The sequence below is a fragment of the Dermacentor albipictus genome, chromosome 3, assembly GCF_038994185.2.
Source record: "Dermacentor albipictus isolate Rhodes 1998 colony chromosome 3, USDA_Dalb.pri_finalv2, whole genome shotgun sequence".
NCBI lineage: Eukaryota > Metazoa > Arthropoda > Arachnida > Ixodida > Ixodidae > Dermacentor > Dermacentor albipictus.
In genome coordinates, this window is record NC_091823.1 from 68129553 (window position 1) to 68152157 (window position 22605).

General features: G+C 47.5%; 1 protein-coding gene across 1 annotated transcript in view; it reads right to left on the reverse strand.

Annotated features, from left to right (window-relative positions):
• LOC135905551 (cell adhesion molecule Dscam1-like) overlaps positions 1-22605 on the reverse strand; it is a 448511-nt gene that overhangs the window by 71317 nt on the left and 354589 nt on the right. The window contains exons 5-6 of the mRNA XM_070536454.1: positions 12463-12624; positions 5699-5845 (exon numbers count right to left, since the gene is read on the reverse strand). Coding sequence (XP_070392555.1) covers positions 5699-5845; positions 12463-12624 — 309 coding nt within the window. The remainder of the gene's footprint in view (positions 1-5698; positions 5846-12462; positions 12625-22605) is intronic.

Genomic DNA, 22605 nt, shown 5'->3' on the forward strand with positions numbered 1-22605 from the left:
GTTCTTGCAGGTTTCATGATTAGATTAGGAAGGAGAAGAAGCTGAATTACTGAGCACGCTTCTTGTCTAGGAAATCGACCCGTTATGTAAGAACTGGCCGACCAACGATGGCTTTGTAGAGACCCAAGCGTGGAGTCAATCCGGGATGAAATATCACTGCCGGCAAACACTTCACCTTCTTACCCTTAAGAAATATGTACGGAGGCTTCGGAACACGTTGACTTGGCGCAGTACGCAATCGCCGATTTCCGAGTCGCTTGCAGCGCGAATGGCAAATACCCCGAGCCCTTTCGACATATAGCTTTCTTTGCATTTCTTTTTTTTTCCTATTTTTCCACCCAACATCTCTTCTGTTTTCCAAATAAGCATTGTACACAGCTCTCTGGGGCCTGTGAGAACAGAAGGCGACATCTATCTTTGTTGCAGTTTCGCTCTCGGGGAGAAGGAGGCCTGTACATTTTCTAGTTCATTTTCCGCCTCTAACGGTCCAAGCATCGCTTGTAAAGCCGGCCGAAAAAAAAAAAAAAAGAAAGCGTTCCCCTTTCGCGTTTCGTACGTCTTCGGAGTCTATACATCTACAAAAGAGTGATCATGCGCGTCACGTTCACTTTGCGGCATGGTTCGTATTGCACGAACTGCCATACGTCACTGCCCAGACTCGGTACTTGGGCCAGGTTTCAAGCGCTGCTTGCTGCGTCTCGTCGCCGGTGAAACGAAACCACCGGCGCCACGATAGCGCGAGCCTTGTGTCTGTCGAAAGTACAAGCTGAGATAATAGCGTCTTTCACTTGCCATCTTCGTTTGTTTTTGATGTGTGTGCACTTTACTATGTACGTCTGTCATTTCCAATACCACCTGGTGAAAGTATAAATAATCGCTTGTTTTATAAATTTTCAACTAATTTAATGTTAGCGTCGTGTGGTTGATATGCTATGACTTCGTTTAGGAAAACTTTCGGACACACGCCAAGAAGTTCGTAAATCGAACTTTGCATTGCAAATTTGGTGTTCTCCTCTTCTACTCAATAGAACGTCTCCTTGGGCACGCTGCTGGGGTTTCCTAAACGGGGTTTTTGGGCGCTAGGTGGAGCATACAAACGGAAACACGCGTGCGCGTATCTTTCCTTTCTTTTGAATGTCCCATCAAGCGCCTAAACAAATATAAATCATGTTTGGTCATTCTCTTCCACTTTTTTTGTTTGTCTGCGTAACAGATAGCAATTAAATTCTGGCAGAATAATCTACCCGTGTAACCTGATTCGCTCTTTTGTCTGTTTCTTATTCTTCTAAACGGCCCAGTATTTGTCACTCAACCTTAATACAGGCATGGCCAGTGAACTCAATGTTCAGATTACTCCTAATATGTACAGAACAATGTGGACCTTTTACTTCAGGCAGCAAGAGTTCCCCACGGCATTTTAACATAGCAGTGTCATAAACGTATGTTTTTTATTGCGTTTCTTGATTTGTTTATTTCCTATCTATATAAAATAATCCTTGCACCCCATTATAAAAAAAAGCATCAAAGTGCAAACAGAAGCTCGTGATGGTGGGACAGCAACATGCTTATGGCGCTTTCAGACAATATTGCGATCATAAATTTTATGTTTGTGATGTGGCTGCTCAGTAATCTTTGCTAATATCTAATTAGTTAGGGCAATGTTTTCTTCCGAACCTTTCATTGTCTGCTGTTTACACAGCTTGTCATCTTTCTTATTCCGGCCGTTGTTCTAACGAAGCTTATTTCCGTTCAGCACTACGAGCCTCGAAATTACCTCGTGAGAATTTTTTTTTCTTTAAGATATGTCTCTGTCTTGTTTCACTAAAAAAAAAAAAAAAAAAAACTTAAGCTGCAGGCGTTCGAGATTACGGCTTGTACAGATAGGAGGTTTACGGCAGCACAAAGGGAAAAGGCTTAGAGCCACCAATGGAAGGCGCCGAAAACAAAGGGAACTTCCGGTTCCCTTCGTCGACACTCAGTTTCCTTTCTTTTTTTTTTCAATCTCTCCTTTTCCGTCTCGGGAAGCTGTCGTTCGTTCCAAGGACTGGCGCGCCTAAGACCATTCGAGCATTGCTCTTTCGCTTCCGCATCTTCCTTCGCCTGCGTACAACTTAAGCCAGCGCGATTCTTTTCTGCACCTCCTTCGTAATTTACGGAGCAGCATCGAGGTTCCCTCCCGGCGGGATTAACCAAACGCAGCAGTCTTCGTAATTAACTCGGAACAAACTGCACTTACTGCGGAACAAAAGCTTCCTTTATCCCGTCTTGTTTTTTTTTCTGTTTCGTTCGCACCCAGTGCGTATAGCACGAACGAAGTGCACAAGATAGGAAGTTGGAGAAACAGCAAGATGCACTCGAAGAAATGCATGGCTCCGAGGATGGCGCGAACATTCTTTTGTGCGGGGGCATTGTGCGAAAGAACATGGAAGTGCACCCTAGTTTCTCCAGTACAGTTGAATTCAGCTGTATTTGATTGTTCGGCGAATTTGTTACTGTAACCTGATGGAAAAGTTCAAGTTTTCAAAACGCCACTTCTTTACGTTACAGTTGGAGATGTACAAATGTATTCTGTTTTCTTCACCCGATTCCTTGTAAATGGCCTCAGAGAGTGTTAACTTGACCTGTCTGCCTTTCGTACAGTGTAGTGAGCTTTGGTCAAGTGGTTAACAAGGTGGCTGCCATTTCCGAAGGACCGTGATGGTAATTTTTACTATCTCCCTGAGATTAACTGTTCACTTTCTTTTTTTCTCTTCGTTTTCTTTTTCTCTTCGTTTTCTTTCCTCTTCTTTTCTCCTCCCCAGTGCTGGGTAGCCAACCGGGCTCAGTTTTTTTTACCCTCCCTTCCTTTCATTTGTCTTTCTTTAATTATTAATATTACAACAGGCAATAAATAAAATCAAATGCAGCTCCTTAGGCTCGCAGTAAATGTCTAGCCAAATGTGCTCGCCGAAACTACTTCGTCATCAAAGAATAGGGAACTCTAGAAATTTGAATTTCCTCTTACCTTAAGGTCTAGTTCTTCACAAAGTGAAGCTCGTGGTGCCCAATATTTAAAAATCGCAATAATAAGAAGACGTTCTCCAATCTCTATATCCTTACAAGAAGCGTGTTGGTTATTATTATTATTTTTTAATGCGAGGTTTAATGCCTCAGGTCCTACAGGGGTATGGGATGTCGGTGATTAAGGATGATTAAATGAATGAAAAAAAGATTTGCGGACCTACTAAAGTCCAGGAGGGATCGATAATGTGGTCAATGCGTCCAAGCAGTGTAATAGCTAGGACTATGCGGCGGAAGTTTAGCTGCTGCGAGGTGCCGGAGCCTCGTCAATTTTAACGCAGGGCAAACCCACAGCAGGTGGTGGATGTCGGCTTCAGCATTGCGTGACTTGTAGACTGGACACCCACGGGGATGTAACTGGCGAAGGTGCGGCCACTAAGCGTGTTTATTTGACTGTTGCCTGTATCGTTTCTTTGTGCACCTTTGGTTCTGTGGGTGAGTGGTCCCGAAACTGGCTGTGATCACGTCGACGTGCGATAATTCGCGAATCTGTGACGCGACTATGTGTGGTCAAGATTCAGAAAGCGTAGAGATAGTGTCATTCGGCAGCCACACTAGCTTCTAAAACAGCAAGGAGAACGCATTTATTCCTAATCGCCCTTAAATAGTTCTTGTAGGCAGTACCACTAGGCGCTAGTTGTTTTTCTCGTGTTTGACACTTGGCCCCTAAACGCCTGCAGCGGGAACTGAAGACGGCACAACTGCTAAAAGTCAAGTGAAAAAAAAAGACTTTTAGTAGAATGAGAGAAATTGCTGCCAGATGTAACGGTAACCTAATGCTACATAAAAATTAACTGAAACAAATGCAACGGTTGGACTCGGTGCTGGGGCGAAAGAGAGAGTGTGTGTGTACAGAGTCAAAGGCGCTCGCACAAGCCACACGTTCTTAGAAAGCACAAAAGTGCGTTCGCTGCTTTCTGAGCAGATGATCGTTGGGGACGGTGTTCTAGTATTGTCTGTTCCCTCAGAGGAGGATCTGAGGTTCCATTACACTTACGGTTCATTGATGATCTACTCATTGCACTCATGAAAGGCCGTTTGGGAGGATTAATGCCAGCACCTCTCGCTAGTTTATGTACACTACAATTATGTACTCCAATAAATGTCCTTTTAGCATCTCAGATCGTGTTAAAGGGACACTAAAGGTTAATATCAAGTCAACGTGAACTGTTAAAATACCATCCCAGAAACCTCGAAACCCTTGTTTCATGCGAAGAAGAGATTTATTTTAAGAGACAATGCGTTCTGAAGCGTCCGCGTACCTCTAGCGCAGTTGAAATCGCCCGCCCTCCGATCGAGGAGTGGTGACGTCAAGGTCTCATAGCGACGTTGCGCCATCGGTGAGTAAAACGGCTCCCGCAGACGGCGCTACGGCTTTTCTGCGCAAAACGCGAACGCGCGGCCAGAAACAGAGCCAAGACAGAGCCGACAGCAGCGCGAAAGCGGAACTATGGTGGCTACCGGAAGGGAAAGCGCGCGACGATAAGCTGGGTCTTTGTTTTATGACGCCAACTTTGACGCTCGCTGCAATACACGAACCTGACAACGACGCATTGGCTCGCCATGCTGGGCTCAACTTCAGCGATTTAAGCACTGATGAACGTGACCTGCTGCTGAAGGGTCGCGCTGCCGGCGTCGTTGCGTACTACTACGACGGCAACTGTATGTCATGGCTGTACATATTCGCACATTTGTAGCTTTTCCTTCGTGAAAACCAAATGCCGCACTCACCGCCCCATCTTCGATCTGCAGTTGTTGTTGAGCTTCGGAGAATGCAGGCAAGACCGACGGAACAGCGCTACGGGAAAGCCTTGCTTTGAAAGGCACTCCATACGACTTCAGTAAGTCAACGTCGAATTCGTAATCCTCGCAATCCTCGGGCTGTGGCCGAGGTACGGCACTTAACCACTTCGAACGGAGAGGTTCACTCATTGGCACATGGTGATAAGTAACGTTAGGTTCGCCGCTGCAACTGCTCTTGGCCAAGTTCCGCGGACCGTTCGCGCATCCCACGACATCCCATGGACGTGGCATTCTCGCTGCTTGTTCCAAATGCTAGTTTCGCGAGCTAGCAGAACCAGCGCAGCACGACGCGATAACGAAACAACTGAAACTCCAAAGCGCGCGCGGCGCAGAGTCGAGCGCGCAGAGTCCAGCGAAAAAGAAACCTTTCGACCACCCACAAGGGTAACGTCAAAATGCTATTTTTTCTTAGAATCGAACAGAAGTAGACAAGTAGCATTTTCTTCTGTCTTATAACCTAATGAAATTATCTTTTTAATACGAGTAGTTGAGTACTAGTGACAAATTATGATGAGGAGTGCTTTCGTCATCGGGCTAGTACCGGAATGTCGCTGGGGGGTCTCAAATCATGTCATGCATTTACCTCAATTTCTCGGTTACTAAAGCTCTGTTCGCGATTATATTGACGCCTTAGACGTTTTAGAGTATTGCTTTATCACTTTAACTTGACTTCATAGTATATATAATAACCTTTAGTGTCCTTTTAAGGAACAGTCTTCGCGTTTAAAACACGCATACTGTAATCCCTTGTAGCTACATAATGTGCCGTGAATATGCACTTCGGAAGGGTGATACTCTGTGCTCGAACTGCCGCTATACCAACCATCACACTCACCTCTGAGAAGCAGGCGTACAAAGTTCATGCTGGTCTTCTTCCTGCGGGTGAGCGTGTTTTCGGTGTGGCATCGGTATCGCAGGAGCTCCTCGGCATCCCGGGCCTCGCGGATGTACAGCTGACCATCACTCGTAACCAAGTAGTCGTCTGCGTCACAAAAGGCAAATCACCGCGCCATGGCAGTAGTAATGTCAAACTCTAAAAGACTAGATAACAATTTAGTGATGCGTCACAACCAATGCGGTCACGAAGAGGTGAAAGAGAGGGAGAGCGGGAAAATGGGGAGGCCAACCAGACGCGCGTCCGGTTTGCTACCCTACGTAAGGGAGAGGGGCTTCAGGGATGAAAACGAAAATGGGAGAGGGAGGGGTTTCAGTCATGCAAAAAGAAAGTAGACTGTATAACGCGAACACTGTGAGCGAGAATACCGCACGGACGCATCACCCAGACGCATCAATCCATTACGCCTTGCGAACAACCACAGCGGTTGTTATGCCCCGGTGTGAGACCATGAGCGCCAGCTGTTAGAGGGGTTAGTGTCGAACCCGTCTTTTGTGCACAGTTCAGAATAAGGAGCAAATACCCGTTTGCCCTGTCCAAACTCTTCCATATTTTTGAATTTCTGTATACTAAATGCACTCGACGGAAGTACGAATGACATCCGCCATGTTTAAATCTATGCGACAGCACGACTCCACAAGCACTAAGCCACCGCGGTTGGTCGATCAATAATTTTGGAATAACCGATGAAGCACCTCACGTCGACAAAGTTGTTTGCATGTGCTCGTCCAAGGTTTGATCTGCCGGCTCTATAGGCAGTAGTCCCCGTGTGAGCATGGGGACAGGAAGCTTTGCCGCGCTAGCGGTTCGAGTGGTTCGCGCCCGTTTAATGTTTGCCAAAGCAGGCACGGATTTGATGTCCTTTGGGTGGGGACTGCAAGTAGGCGTTCCCTTCTCGGAACCTGTAAAACAAACAGTAATGCAAGTTGCACTGCAGAAGAGCTTAGAGAATTAGCGTAGATGATAACCTCACAGGTCTATTTGCACTATAAAACCAGATGGCACGCCGCAACAATCCCATAAGCTGCGCAAGGGGAAAGTCCAAAGTCCGAGTATGTCGCCGGTCGTTGCACTTCGTGAATAGGATTTCGTAGTCTAAGCAGAGAAGCCGTTTTGCAATTGTATGAGGTCACTCGCAAAGCGCGAAGGCCTCGGTTGAGCTAACTTATGGCGAAGCTGTCCGGGAAAAGCTCCACAAGAAAGCCAAAATACAGTTCTTGCCGAACCAGGTTAAAGCGTTTTAGTCGTTTCGGGCTCCAGCAGAAACGGCGGGAGAAATTTCGTGACAGCGTGTTCACACTTCCCCTTCCATCCGCTGAAACGGCTCACTGCCAATTGAACGCATGAGTACGGCTGTTTTCTGCTGCGCTGTTATAGCGCGACAGTGTGCGCATTTGATTTTTTTAAGGCCACATGTAGACAAATTTCAGCAGTGACTGTAACTAATTATGAATCAGAGCGCCTACTCAGGTCAACAGCAACGTTGCAGCCACTCACGTTGATAGCGATACGAGCTTTTGAATCTTCCTAGCGCGAATGTTAGAGACTGGCCAGCAGGCCCGCCTGCGCGCTCACCTGTTTTCTAGGTATTTATTTCTTTGATTCAACTGCGGCGCAGCAGTGCTTTACTTGGCCAACTTCCTTACGGCAATTTTCGAGCTATATACAGCCCATGCCGCAACGCTTTTGCTCACAAGGCCAGCGCGAAACTGCAGGAGACGTTCTGCTCCTACATAGTCATAACAAAGATGGCTACTCTGCGCCGATTCCTTCATCAAGCGCCGTAAATGGGCACACATCTCGAGCCCGGTGACCTCGCCGCCTAACAGGTCTCAGAGCGCCTACGTCCCGGGCCTATATTCCTAAGCGCATAACCGCTTCCACGCGCACGCTGGACACGCTATCAACCAGATACCTGCGTTGCTGAGCGAAACCATAAGAAGAAAAAAAAGAAGAAAAGAAACAGAAATGGCGAACGTTAGCTCAAAGCCCAACAGCGTAGCTATTCCGGATGAATCATCGCCCCAACGACGCCTGCGAGAATCCGCTCGCTGCTGTGCAAGCGCGACGCGTGTGCCCCGAGAGATTTGTTGGCACTCACGTGCGCATTACTCTGAGAGAGAGCCCCATGCCATTCGAAGCCATAATAACCGGCCTGTTCAAACTCCTTTCTCCCTGCACGGGGCGTTATCCCCAACCTGCGGCATAGACTCTTGCGCCATGATCTACATCTTCGCTGTATCCAAGACCTCCAAATTGGTTATACGGCTGTGGCCATACGTGACGTTTCCTTGCAGCGAGGATGTTCGTTTCCTTTTTTGTTCTCTTTTTCTTGTTTTCTGTCTTTTCTGAACCTTTAACGCCTCATTCTCTGCTCCGACAAGCTCCTGCTGCAGCCTTTCCTCCCTAGGCCATGCATGTATTTCGTGACTTTCGCTCGGATGCCTGTGCACGAATAAATATGCGAAGATATGAGGGCAGGAGAAAGGGAAAGGTACTTTAGCCTTATCTTTATGGCGCTTCAGCCGGGAGAGGAAACGCGATGCGAGAGAACGCTTTTTTTTATGGAACGTATATCTATCAGGCCTTACTCTCGCGCGTACGATCTTTATTTTCTTTCTTTGTTTTTTTTTATGTGTTCACTTTCTCTAAGGATCAAGCACTCACTTCCTGTAGTATTACCGTCTCTTATTTTTTTTAATACCCCTTCACTCATACCTCCGGTATACAATAATTGAACTAAAAGTAACCTCGGTCAATTTCTGTGTTTCTCCTTATTTTTCTTTATTTCCTTCATTTCATTTTTCTCTTACACTTCAACATGCCGCATAGGACATAAGCTACATAACTGTAGAAAGGCCATATGGCCTTTCTACTGATTTTTAGGCAATATGTTGCACAGTTTGGCCCGCAACCATATTCAAGCGAGGACGTAGAGTTCCTTTTCTTATCGTTGGCCACGAGTTGCGTAATGTGCATATGCATATCTACAGAATGCAGGAAAAACGCGGGTGGTAGCTGTGTTGTGCGTGCCTACTAGCTACGCCTCCTGCACGTACTCCACTCTTTTCGTACGCTTCTAAATACTTTTTTTTTATGTACGCGAGAGGTAAGAAGATGGAACTACAGTGCACAGTTCTACAAGTTATCGCTTGAGAGAAACGAACATTCAGCATTTGGAATGTAATGAAGACGAAAGCAAGTTTCGCGACAGTGCGCGAAGTTCGATTTCAATGAGAGCGAGTCTCGACACGTGGGACAATGGCAGACTTCGCGACGAACAGGTTAGCACACGCGCTCGAAGCTTGTCCTTTCGTCGCGTGAGCCTCTCCTTTTTGCATCGTCCCGTCCACTTTCATTTCCCGTCGTGCAGAAGTAATAACCCGGAAGCAAAAACACAGGCTCGATCGCGGTGACAGATGGCGACGGCAGATGCCCGCCGCGGTGAGCGCGTCTATGCATTCTTAAGAACGTCGGGCGTGCAACTAAGACAACGAAAGAACCAAACGCGAGATTGGACGAACCTCAACCGGAACGCCGAGCAGCACGAGCACGCCAGGCGCGGCCGTTGCGCGACGAATGTTTTCGAAATGAATATTTGACGAAGCCGCGGCTTTACTCCGAGTAAATTTTGCCGCGCCCCGGCAACAACAGACTGGGCCGATGTAACTGGTTGAAGTTTGACGGCGTGCAGAGGAAGCGAAGCGTTAAAATTTCATAATTCCCGAGCGGTTTTGCTCCCAGAGTGAGATAGCTACATGTGGCTTCCTATCGGTGGTGGCTAAGTCGCGAACGTTCAAAGACTTGTTTTTTTTTTTTCATTTTGCTTCTGTCTTCGTGCGTGGAGGCAACTCTTTTTGTTCAATTATTCACAGTACGCCTGCTACTGCTAAACAGTGAGCACAAAGGAACTACCCGGAAGTGAATTTTTGAAGTCGTTCATTGCATACGAGCAAGCTAGAACTCACGTGTCTCGCTTCTCGCTTTTTTTTTCCTTTCTCTCTCTCTTTCATCTAAGACAGCATTTTGAACAATAGTGAACATCACAGCAGTACGGCCATATATATGGCTGTGAGCTGCTCCTCGCAACCGTGGTCTAAGGCCAGCTGCAACGCAATTTCACTTTGGCTAAGTTGGCTATAAATGAGTAGTGTGTACCGCTGAAGCAATTTTGGCAATCTTGCAGATCTTTTTTTTTTGTTGTTGTTGTTGTGGTTGTTGCTATGAGCCTTTCAAAACCAACTAAGCAGACAACGCGTGGCTTGTGCTTATGACATAAGACCGCAGCTCGTAGCCACTGCGATATTTCAGCGCACCACGGGGAGTCGCGGGCACCGTATTATCAGGAAGATCGTGGCAAGGAGCCACGAGTTCTAGGTCATGCGTCACTTTCGGTGAGCGTTATTGGTGGCGTTTTTCTTTTCAGTTTAGGTATCGAAGACAGCTATTTTTCCGAACTTCTTGCGGCGCTGCCGCTCATACTTCAAACTTCAAATATTGCGCGTAGACTCCTGTATATCTGCATTATCCTAAACTAGGCTTATTATACGGGATAGAAATTTTGTTTAAGTTCGCCATTAAGTTGTGTTGGCGATACACCAACCTTACGTACGACCTCGAGATGGCGCTCGTATTTCTTCCGTGCGTGTTGTTTCGTGCATAGAAAATGTAGCTGCCATATTATCCCTGTTACTGTGTCGTTTATTTCGAAATCTCTGATATAGTTGTGCTATCTGTAGTTGCGCCCATACTTCTACCAAAGTTCTGGTATTTTCGCTACGGCAAGCTGAACAGTCGGTACATTCAATAACTGCGGGCTGCGAAGTGTGCCATCCTAGGGAGATCAACTAACCGAGACACAAAGGGACACTAAAGTGAAAAATGATTTCCTCTGCATCAGTAAATTACCGTTCTACAACACCAAAAAACACCACTCTTGCAACGATAAGACGTTTGGTAAGCCAGAAAAAGCGCATGAACGAAATACGGGTAGCGACGCCTACTTAAGTTCCCGCACCTAGGGGCTGTGACGTCATGGATTTTGATGGCATCTTTTAGGGCCTACAAACTACATGTAGCGGTACAGATTGACTACATTGTGTTCTAAATAAACCAAATATGAAACATGGCAAGTTTCGAGAACCCTTATTCAGCCAACGCGGCCCAAACGCAAAAACATACTTTCGAATCCCTGACGTCACGCTGACGTACCGGCTCTTGGGTTTCGGCGCAAAATTCAATTACTGATACTTGGACCTTCATTTTCTCATCTAATGATCAAACAATTTCTTTGAAATGACTGCCTGCAGGGTTCTCAAGCAATGCTTCATTAGTCTAAACCGATTTATTGTTTCGCTTTAGGGTCCCTTTAAATTCATAGTGCATATGCTGCAGCTGAGATAATGTAACAAAGTTCGTTATAGCCACCTTGGCGAAGAGTCACGCAAGATGAACAGCAATCCGTCACGCATCTCAGAATAAGCCAAAATAAGCGGCGCGACTTTCTCAAACTTGATTTTCGAAAATGAAATAACTATTTTATCCATATAACCTAGTAAACTAAAGGGATATCACGTTTCACACATTTCCTGAGTGTTATTTCCCTTCTTTTCCTCTTCTTGCTTGATATCTGTGCGTTAGCTCTTGTTGCTAAATATGACGCGTTTGGACGTTTCAAACTTGTCGCCATAATTGATTACAATCGTCTTTACTAACTTGCACTACTATGCTATGGGAGTAATAGATCTAACTTTTCTTTTTTGAAGACGTATTTGCGAAGCTTCTCTGACGTCAGAGCCATCAACGATCGACCATGGTCGTTCCAGTCGTGCCGTGTTCATTCTGGCCGCTATTCTAAGTGCCGGGTTCCCGAAAGCCAGGCAATGAGAGGTTGCTGTTATGTAAAGGGTTGTTTTGTGGATACTGGCCCTCGTTTCCGACAAGAGATGCGCACTTTATAGTCACCCAAGGCGATAATATACGCCAAAGTACGTTGCCTTTTCTCTTCTCTGTTTTAAAGAGCGAGAATACAAGCAAGGTCAGGGAAGTCACAGCAGGTGGCTTAAGAATTTCACAAGAGATTCGAAGAAAGCAACCACAAGTTCCACCACAACCGCCCAAAATAAAGAAAGAATATAGGCGCCTAATAAGTTCTAAGTTTACGCTTGATGCAAAAGACAGAAGATATCGCCGTGTTACGTCATCCTTTTAGGTTATGGTGAGCGAATCATAGTTATTACCTTTCTACTTATATATACTCTTGCCACATTGCTGGCCACTATTTTGCAATGGCTTCAGCGAAATGCAACAGCATCAAGCACATCGGCACCGTCAAATGTTCTTGAAAATGAGGTGCAGCGCCTATCGCACTGCCTCGCCAGGTATGACTGTGACTGGCGGGCACCTTTGTTTAGGCACGACAAGGAATCTTTCGCGGAACGTTCGCAGACTAGCCATGCAGATGAAGCAAGCACTGAGGAAACGTACTGAAAAATAAGGGGAAAAAATTTGGTTAATTTTAATTGGCCCGTTACAGTTCTCGATATTTAAACAGAAATATTGACATCAGTACTGGCTTCGTATAAATAGTTATGTACAAGCGTATGGATCGATCAGAGGTATGCTCACACTTGTTTTTTATGCTAATGATGGTAATTTATGCTAATGCTAGTAATGAAGATCGTATGCCGATGAATGTTACGTACCTCCTTGAGTGTTCTTAGTGATGACGTAGCCGTCGACCCTCTGCCACGACGTCACGAACACGTGGTCGGCTAGATGACTGGGAATTGGACACTGCAGGAGTACGGAGTTGCCCGAGAGAACGTGCCGGTCCGAAAAGCGTATCTCATAGTTGGTGTCCAGCACTGCGTCGAAAAGAGAGGCCGAATTTGCCATTAAAATATGCACAGCATGGCACCAGCGGGGCAAGGTAACCACTCCTATATTCTTGTGCTTCCAGAACTAGTGAGTTAATTATTTCCGTATTCGTCGTTGCCATAGTCACTATCAACACCATCACAACCACCACCACATCACTACCATCATTAAAGTGTTTACGTTCATTGCAGGACTAAAATCTCTATTTCGCGTCTGCAAAAATTTTGATATTTGCAAATATATAGTATCAATCTAATCACATGACAAGGTCCTCCTACGTCCTCCACTGCATATACTTTCTCTTGGCACTCATTATTCTACAATAATAGAGAATCGGCTATCTGTTCTACTAATTAGTCGTCCTGCCCAAGATTACTCCTTCTTCCTAATCTTGAATATAATATCAGATAACCACCTTTTTTCTGCACTCCATACTGCCGGCTTCCTATCTTTTACTCGTACTCTTATCCTTTTTTTTTTCTTTCATTGTTCATTGCGCGGCCTCTTAGCTGCAATAAAGCTTACTTTCAACCCTCCTTATTCTTGCCCCGTAGTTAGTACTAGCAAATTTCGATAATTATGCAGCATAAATTTCAGTTTAGCAAAAAAGATGTTGGAAGTGTTGCCCTGTACGCGCAGCTGCGTCATGTTCGCGAACGATTAGCTTATCAGCTCGCTTCCACCTTCTACAGCAGCTGCCGCTTAAAGATCACGTGGCGCAAGCAAGCGCTGTAAAGAAGGCCAGGGGACATTTTGAGCTACGAAGAAGCTTGCGTGCATCCGTCTTATCAGTGACTGTACACCAACCCCAGGCGAGCTTCTGCCAAATGGAGAAACAAAGGCGCCCACTTCATTGCTGCTTGTGGCATCTCGACAAGTCACAGCCCACTTCGCAATACACCACGCAAAAAAAAATACAAAGAGAAAAAAATCACCAGCAGCACCACCTCTCTTGCTAACCCTTTGGAAGATTCTCCTCGCTTTAAAGCAAACGGTTTAGGTCCGGCAGCCTTCAGAAAATGCACGAAGTCACTTCGAAGCGTGCCGTTCTTAACGGGACATGTGTTTTGTGCCTGTAGATGCAGCGCGAAAGTTTCTCACGCGTAACTTTTTAAGGACGCAATGAACTGCTTGAATGCGCCAGATCTATTTCGACATAACCAACGACGTTAGCTAAGGCCATAGTACACGAGTTTCATGCACACAACGCGCCGCGATGTCCTTCCCAAGGAAATATACTTTTTACTGTAATGTACTGTTTTACGTAATGTACTGTTTTACGTCTGAAAGATTCGCCCGAAAGGCTTACTTTGGTCGCTAGAGTGAAAATGGTTGAGAGCATTTCTAAGATGAATACGAACGGTCAGACCTAGCATTCACTGAAGCCAAGGCATTGATATAATAACGCACGTGTTTTTGTTTCTTTAGAAGCGTGATTTCATTTTTTTTACGTTTATGATAAATGGAGGAGAATGTAACAATATTGTTCGCAAAATTTATTAATTCGGACAAGATGGGCTATCGCAGATTTGTCTAAATTACATCAATAATAAAATCCCGCTGACAAGGAAAAGAAACCATTAAAATGAAAAATGAAAAATACGTGCGACCACCGCACATTCTCCAGTAACTTGGCAACGCCTAAAGCAGAGTGCACGCAACGAAGCGATTTCCATTCCTGAAATTCGGCACGCTACGTTATCGTCGCCTGAATTCTAAACACGCTTTTTCGATATCAAGGAGTTCCACTGAAATTTGACTTACACGTGCCCTGAAATTCTCTTTGAGCATAAAACATCTGCGTTCTATAACCTGCACAAACGATGGCTGCGTTTTAACATCAGTGTGGCCACCGTATGTACGCAGGGAAGTTCCGAAGACACGTATATAGACGTAATAAACTGGTAAAACATATAGTTTTTATAAGTTCCTTTTCTCACATTACAAGAAAGTGTGTACACTGATACTTTCCTTTTTTTCTACGGCCAAAGACTTCTCATGGAAGAGGCGACCATGAAGGTTTTAGGCAAGGGCTGTGTGGACAGATCGCGCTGTCGTCCTGATACCCCAGCCCGTCACCAAGGGAAAAATTATGGCCGGTTGTTATAAAGCAGAAACGGGAGGCATTGTCCAAGTCAGACACTACAACAATCCTAGCGCTTTACCTTGCCGGCGAGTGCTCAATACTGTGATGCTTGCAACGCAAGGACTTCTTGAAATGTGCATCCTGTCATTTCAATGAATGTGAACAAATGTATCGACGTAACATCTACAGCTGCTGGTCGGCTCTTGTGGCATCGTTGTCTCATCTGTCGGCTCCTTTGTTCTGTACAGATTCACGAATCGGTGGCGCGAAACGTTCATTGTACCATTCAGAATCTGTGGAACGTTGTGTTCCAGTAGGAAACCTTGCCAACTTATTTAATATTTGTCTAAGCTTCTGCGCGCCACAGTGGTATCTGTTACAACTGCAGCGTCCGTTAAAATTTCCATGAGAAATTATTTCGCGCCTTAGAGTGTTCTCTCTCGGCTAACATTCTTCTTGATGTACGCCATATAATTGTTTACTTTTAGATCTTCTTAAGCCTTTTTCTCCTTCATCGTCTTCTTTTTCTCTTTTTTTTTGTAAGATGGTAGCGCTTCGTAACTATAGAACAGTTTTAACCGAGACAACGTTTATGATATAGTATAATATTTCATATGTATTAAGTATAGTAGCTTAAAGCCGTACCTAAGCCGAGACGATTAAAAACCGATAAAACTCTTCGTTACGAGTACTAGGAACAAATCGATCAGTTAGACAAAGTATTGCTTAGCGTAGCCCAGAACGACCCTAAGGTCTTATGTTGGCGCATACTTACAGCAACGAAAATTGAGGTATTAAGAATAATAAGTAGAAGACAAAGAATAAACCAACAAATCGCCCACTATATTGTGTCAGGAACATTTTGAATGTCTTTGTAATGGTGCACGTAACGAACCACGAATGAATAGCAAAACAAACAATGTGAAGAAGGCCAGTGCAGTGGAGAAGAAGGATGTGCAACAGCAGTAGAGATGTACGAAAAGCTCAAAAAATAGAAAATACAAGATGAGTATATATATAGAGAGAGGTGAGCTACGACGACCAGTACTAACAATATTAATAAGTAGAATAAAGCCTCTAGTCGAGACAATGGTATCACACAAATGCGACAGACAATAGGTATAACCTTCTTCCCGACGTATAGCTCCAACCTGATCCGCAAATCCGCCTAGTCAGGGGTACACATTTCCACCATCGCGCAGGAAGATGTACGACCCTGTGACGTAGTGAGATCCAACGGGATCTGACTGGCATCTGTTCTGCCTGAAAAGACAGACGGGAAACAGCGAGGCCGAGCGCGGGAGGGAGATGGCAAACGAGAGGAAGGAGAGGAAGACAACAGAGGTGAAGGGCTTGTCCTTTGCGCGTGGCGGGCGATAATCGAGTTAGCTTGACTAATGGACGGTCATTGTGACCGGGCACAGAGAGCGTGCTTCAACACCGCGTCCGTCGTCCCGTCGGCGTTGCTTTGGCTGGCGGCTTTGCCTAATTGCCTCGTCAGCTCGGCACACGCAACAGCCGGCCGCGTATGTGAGACTCTGAGCCATGCATGCGAGACGGGCTTATAGGCGCGCGGCTCAACGCGCCTAGACGAGTGGACAACGGAAGTCTTTCTCTGGTCGCGTAAAAGCGGGGACCGCGCGCCGACACGTGCTTCAACAACAGTCGTCTTGCGTGACGAGTACGTTATCGCTAAAAGGGTGTACACGACACCCCGGTGACACGAGAAAATAACTAAATCGATCAAACACGTTGGCTTGGCCGCAAAATTCACGACTCGATCGTGCCTTGTGCCGAGGGAAATTAAGGCAGAGTAGTTAGAACTTGACTCCTAAAGCTTCCTTGCATTTGTGAAGATGCCCTTAAAGGTGCCTTTATGGTTCATAGAGTATACAGAACGTGCTCCTTGGTGATGATTTGCATGGGGTCGGTGCGCTAAGTGGGGAAACAAAATACCCCAAAACGAAGCTCTTGCCATGTCCAGCGTCCGTGCAGCTTGTTTCGTTTTCTTCGCTACTTAGCATAGTTAGTCCTTATGGGCCTTTAGGTGCCTAACATACTTCGCTGAAGGCACAATGGGTACGCGATCATGTTTCACGTGTAACCCACGTAGCTCACTATTTACGTTAACTCAGTGAGTGTTCTTCAGGTATGTACATCCCGAAATCACCTTCAGGCCACTAATGCTTCATACATGACGCAAAGGCAGTTTACTGCCCAATCTTGTTCACTGTAACCATGTCAAGGGCTCGGCTATCACAATTATTTTAACCGGCGCTTCTACATTCCTTATTTCTTTCTTACTCCTCCGCTCTTACCCCTGCTTGCATAGGCGCCGACTACGGGAGGGCTCAGGGGCCCGAGCCCCCTCTGAATTTTTCTAGAATGCGCAGAACCCCTGCCCTAGCTCCCTCCCCCCGGCGATGGCAAAGCCTACCCTCTTCCCACCCACCACCCCTCCCACAGTGTCAGTAGCAGAGTTCTGTTACCCTCGTGATCTGAGGTTTCTTCTCTGTTGCCTCTACTTTTTATGGTGGCTACAATATTATGGTGGCTACAAGCTTACTGCGTCATTATCGGCGCGGTCTAGCACGGAGTTTAATTCATACTTTCGCTTTATTTCTGCAAATCCTGACAACAGGAGGGCAAAAGGACTACAAGCACCAGCGGCGGCTGCCTCGTCTGTATTTTCACACTTCGTAATTGTTTTTAACTTCTACTGTGAATATCACGCATATATATATATATATATATATATATATATATATATATATATATATATATATATATATATATATTGTAGCGGGTAATATGCATGTGGCACTGTAGTTGTAGTGGGTAATATGCATGTGGCACTGTGCGGACTGCCACCGCTGCGGCGCGAGACACGAGCGCGGGTTGTTGGTACGAAGCGCTAGGACTCGTATCTAGAGCTACCTGCGATCCCTCGAACGAGCTACATAAACCCCACTTCATTTGGTGGAGGTGCGGGGTAACCTCAAAAACTGGAACTCCGAAGCCGGACGCTACCGACTGCTGCGACCATGCCTGACGAAACCACCCAGGAAGATGCACCCCAGCCTCCGACGGTCATCGTTTCCGGTGCATTGCGCCAGCGTGATCCTGCCATCTTTAGCGGCACCGATGATCATGACGTGGAGGATTGGTTGTCATCTTACGAAAGGGTGAGCCAGCATAACAAGTGGGACGACGTCACAAAGTTGCACAATGTGCTGTTTTACTTAACCGGCGTCGCGAACCTCTGGTTCCGAAACCACGAACACGATTTCACAACGTGGAGCAGATTCAAGACAAGTTTCACAGAAGTGTTCGGGCGCCCCGCTGTGCGCAAGCTTCGCGCAGAACAACGCTTACGGGGGCGCGCGCAACATCACGGTGAAACGTTCACAAGTTACATCGAAGATGTCATTGACCTGTGTAAGCGCGTGAATCCGTCAATGGCGGAACAGGACAAGATAAAACACATTATGAAAGGCATTGATGAGGACGCATTTCAAATGTTGCTAGCGAAGGATCCGCGTACGGTGGCCGAAGTTATCAACTTGTGCCAAAGTTTTGACGAGCTGCGGAAACAACGCATCTTAGCTCGGCGCCCACCGCCTACGGAAGATTCGTTAGCAGCATTGGTTATTGGCGACAACCACGCAACTTTGCTGACGCAAATAAAAGAATTTGTGCGCGAGGAGGTCGCGCGACAGCTCTCGATTTTGCCGACCACGGAGAAGCCTTCTCAATATTTGGCTCCAGCGATCCGACAGGTAATTCAAGAGCAAGTGACCGAAGCTCTTCCACCTCCGTGTCAGCCGGCTCCCGTGGCCGCGCCTCTGACGTATGCTGAAGCCGCTGCACGGGCGCCTCGTCTGCCGGGATTCTCTCCTCCGCCTTCAGCGCCTCTCCAGCCGGTGTTCTCTCATCCGCCCTCGCCTCGCCAGCAGGTCGCTCCCTTTTTCAGCGCACAGCAGCAAGGCACAAATCCTTGGCGTACTCCTGACAACCGCCCAATATGCTATGCCTGCGGTACACCGGGGCATGTAGCGCGCTTCTGCCGCCGGCGCTTGCCGGCCTTCGTGGGCACCGCGCGACCACCCAGCTCCGGATTCCGACCATACCGTATGCCTCAGCGACCACCATCGGAAGTCTACGCTGCTGATGACATACCAGCACCGCAGTCACAGCTCTACAATACTCGTCGCTCGCCTTCCCCTCGTCGGCGCTCACTCTCACCCATGCGTCGTAGGCCCAGTGCCAGTACTACTGAGGCGGAAAACTGATTTCCGCAGTTCCTGAGGCACGAACTGCGTCATCGTCGGAACATCAAAGTCCTCGTTTTTCCCCCGCTAACGTTATTGAAGTGTCTGTTGATAGCATCAAATGTCTTGCCCTCGTCGATACAGGTGCTGCTGTATCTGTGCTTAGTGAGAAACTTTGCCGTAAATTACGGAAAGTGACCATGATGCCTTCGGTATTATTGCTTAGAACAGCCAGTGCACAGCAAGTTCAGCCAGTCGCTATGTGCACTGCCAGGGTGTTGATTCGAGACATTTTGTATCCGATTGATTTCTTTGTGCTAACTTGTTGCTCCCACGATGTGATTCTCGGTTGGGATTTTCTGTCGCGCCATCACGCCGTCATTGACTGTGCACGTGCTGAGGTTCAGTTCTCCGTTCTGTGCGATATGCCATCTCACGACGTTAAAGTTCATGATGTTACCAGGATCTGTGTAGCTTCCGATACTGACCTTCCCCCTCACAGCGCGGTATTTGTCCCTCTTTCATGCGCATCGCTTGCCGAAGCGACGGTCATGTTTTCACCCGCTGCCGTCTTCATTCGCCGCCAGCCTATATTGTTGCCTTTCGCTCTCCTCACGGTGCACCCTGGGGCTGCAGAAATACTGATTTCTAACCCAAATTCGTACACTTTGGCTTTGCACTGTGGCGAGACTATTGGTACCATCCAGACTGTGGACGCTGACGTTATTGTGCATTTCCCTGTTCCCGACGACGTGGATACTGCCAACGTAACAGCACTGGCACCCCATGTGCCATCTAACCGAGTACCACCGGATGTTTTTTGTCGCTCTATTGCCGCTGACCTCGAGCCGACACAACGTGAGCGGCTTATTACTCTTTTAAATGATTTTCACGCCTCTTTTGACTGCAACCAAGCATCATTAGGCCGCACAAGTACCGTCTCTCACCACATTGATACGGGACATCACGCACCATTACGCCAGCGTCCGTACCGCGTGTCATCCACCGAGCGTCGTGTCATCGCCGAGCAAGTTGAAGACATGCTTGAACGTGGTGTTATCAAGCCATCCTGCAGCCCTTGGTCATCTCCTGTAGTACTCATTAAGAAAAAAGATGGCTCGATTCGTTTCTGTGTGGACTATCGTCGCCTCAACAAGATTACACGAAAAGATGTCTATCCTCTACCGCGCATAGATGACGCCTTAGATTGTCTTCATGGTGCCGAATTCTTTTCTTCTTTGGACTTGCGATCGGGCTATTGGCAAGTGCCAGTGGATGAAACCGACCGCTCCAAGACAGCTTTTATTACGCCTGATGGCCTGTATGAGTTTACCGTAATGCCATTCGGCCTCTGCAATGCACCCGCGACATTCGAAAGGATGATGGACAATCTTCTACGAGGCCTCAAATGGAAGACATGCTTATGTTATTTAGACGACGTGGTAGTTTTCTCCCCTGATTTCACCACTCACCTCTCTCGTCTACGCGAAGTCCTTACTTGCCTTACCACCGCCGGCCTTCAACTTAACTTGAAAAAGTGCCGCTTCGGAGCCCGCCAGCTGACCATACTTGGCCATGTCGTGTCCAAAGACGGCGTCCTTCCCGACCCTGACAAACTTCGTGCTGTCGCAGAATTTCCGCGGCCGACTACAGTAAAAGAGCTCCGCAGTTTCATCGGTCTTTGCTCTTATTTTCGCCGCTTTGTGCGCAATTTTGCCTGCATCATCGCTCCCCTGACGAAGCTCCTGGCTGCCTCTGGTGACCTTCGCGACTGGACTCCGGCGTGTGACCAAGCCTTCACCACTTTGCGTCGTCGGCTTACCTCACCGCCTGTTCTCGCCACTACGACCCGAGTGCACCGACTGAAGTTCATACCGACGCCAGCGGCGTTGGTCTTGGGGCCGTCCTTGCACAACGGAAGCCTGGCTTTGCAGAATATGTGGTTGCATATGCGAGTCGTGCTCTCACGAAGGCAGAATCCAATTATTCTGTCACGGAAAAAGAATGTTTAGCTATTGTTTGGGCCTTAAACAAATTTCGCCCTTACTTGTATGGCCGTCCGTTCGACGTTGTGACAGACCACCACGCGCTCTGCTGGCTTGCGTCACTGAAAGACCCGTCGGGGCGTCTTGGACGTTGGGCTCTTCGGATCCAAGAATTTGACATTCGCGTCATTTATCGATCCGGGCGCCAACATTCTGATGCAGATGCGCTCTCCCGTGCGCCCATGCGATCCGACGAAAGGCCACCTTCATCCACAGAGTGCCCGGTTGCTACGCTTGCTGTTACTGACATGCCGTCTGAACAGAGAAAAGATCCGTGGATTGTTTCTCTTATTGACATTCTCAGCAGTTCTTCAACGTCTACATGCCCTCGAGCCATTCGTCGCCAAGCCACCCACTTCGTGCTACGGGACGCCATCTTGTACCGCCGAAACTATCAGCCCGACGGTCGCAAATGGCTACTAGTCATCCCTCGCCATTTGCGTTCCGACGTATGCACGTATTTCCATGCAGACCCCCAACAAGCTCATGCTGGCGTCCTGAAAACCTACGAGCGGCTCCGCCAGCGGTACTACTGGCGCGGCATGTATTCTTATGTCCGCAAATACGTTCGGTCATGTGCAGCCTGTCAGCGACGCAAGACATCTTCTCATACGACAGGCCCTCTGCAACCTTTACCGTGTCCTGCACGTCCTTTTGATCGGGTTGGCATCGACCTTTATGGGCCTCTTCCATGCAGTGCTACCGGAAATCGTTGGATAATTGTCGCCGTAGACCACCTGACAAGATATGCTGAGACTGCTGCACTTGCTTCGGCTGCTGCTCGCGCCGTCGCCGAATTCATCTTACGGCATTTCGTCTTACGGCACGGCGCACCGCGAGAACTGCTCAGTGACCGAGGCCGTGTCTTCTTGTCCGAAGTTATTAATGAGCTACTCGCCGCGTGCCGCACTATTCACCGCACCACTACGGCGTATCACCCACAAACTAACGGTCTAACGGAACGATTCAACCGCACCCTTGGGGACATGCTCACCATGTATGTTGCGTCGGATCATTCCAATTGGGACGATGTCCTCCCTTTTGTGACGTACGCATACAATACCGCCGTTCAGGCTACCACAGGCTTCTCACCCTTTTTCCTTCTTTATGGGCGTGAACCATCCACTACCCTCGACACCGTACTACCATATCACCCGGATGCCTCTGAATTCACCCCTCTTTCCGAAGTTGCTCGCCATGCTGAAGAGTGCCGCCAACTGGCTCGCTCGTTCACGTCGGATACCCAAGGAATCCGCAAAGATCGCCACGACAACGATCAGCCCACACAGTCCTTCGCCGTGGACTCTCACGTCTGGCTTCGGCTGCCCTTCCAAGCTCCAGGCCTTAGCCCAAAGCTTGCCCCGAAATATCAAGGTCCGTACCGGATCGTCGCGTGTACTTCGCCTGTGAATTATGTGGTCGAACCGGTGACGCCATCTTCGGACAAACGCCGCCGTGGCCGCGAGACTGTTCACGTCAGCCGCCTGAAGCCGTACCACGACCCCCTTATCGTATCATCGCCTTAGGTCGCCAGGATGGCTCCTCTTCGCCCCGGGGGAAGTTGTA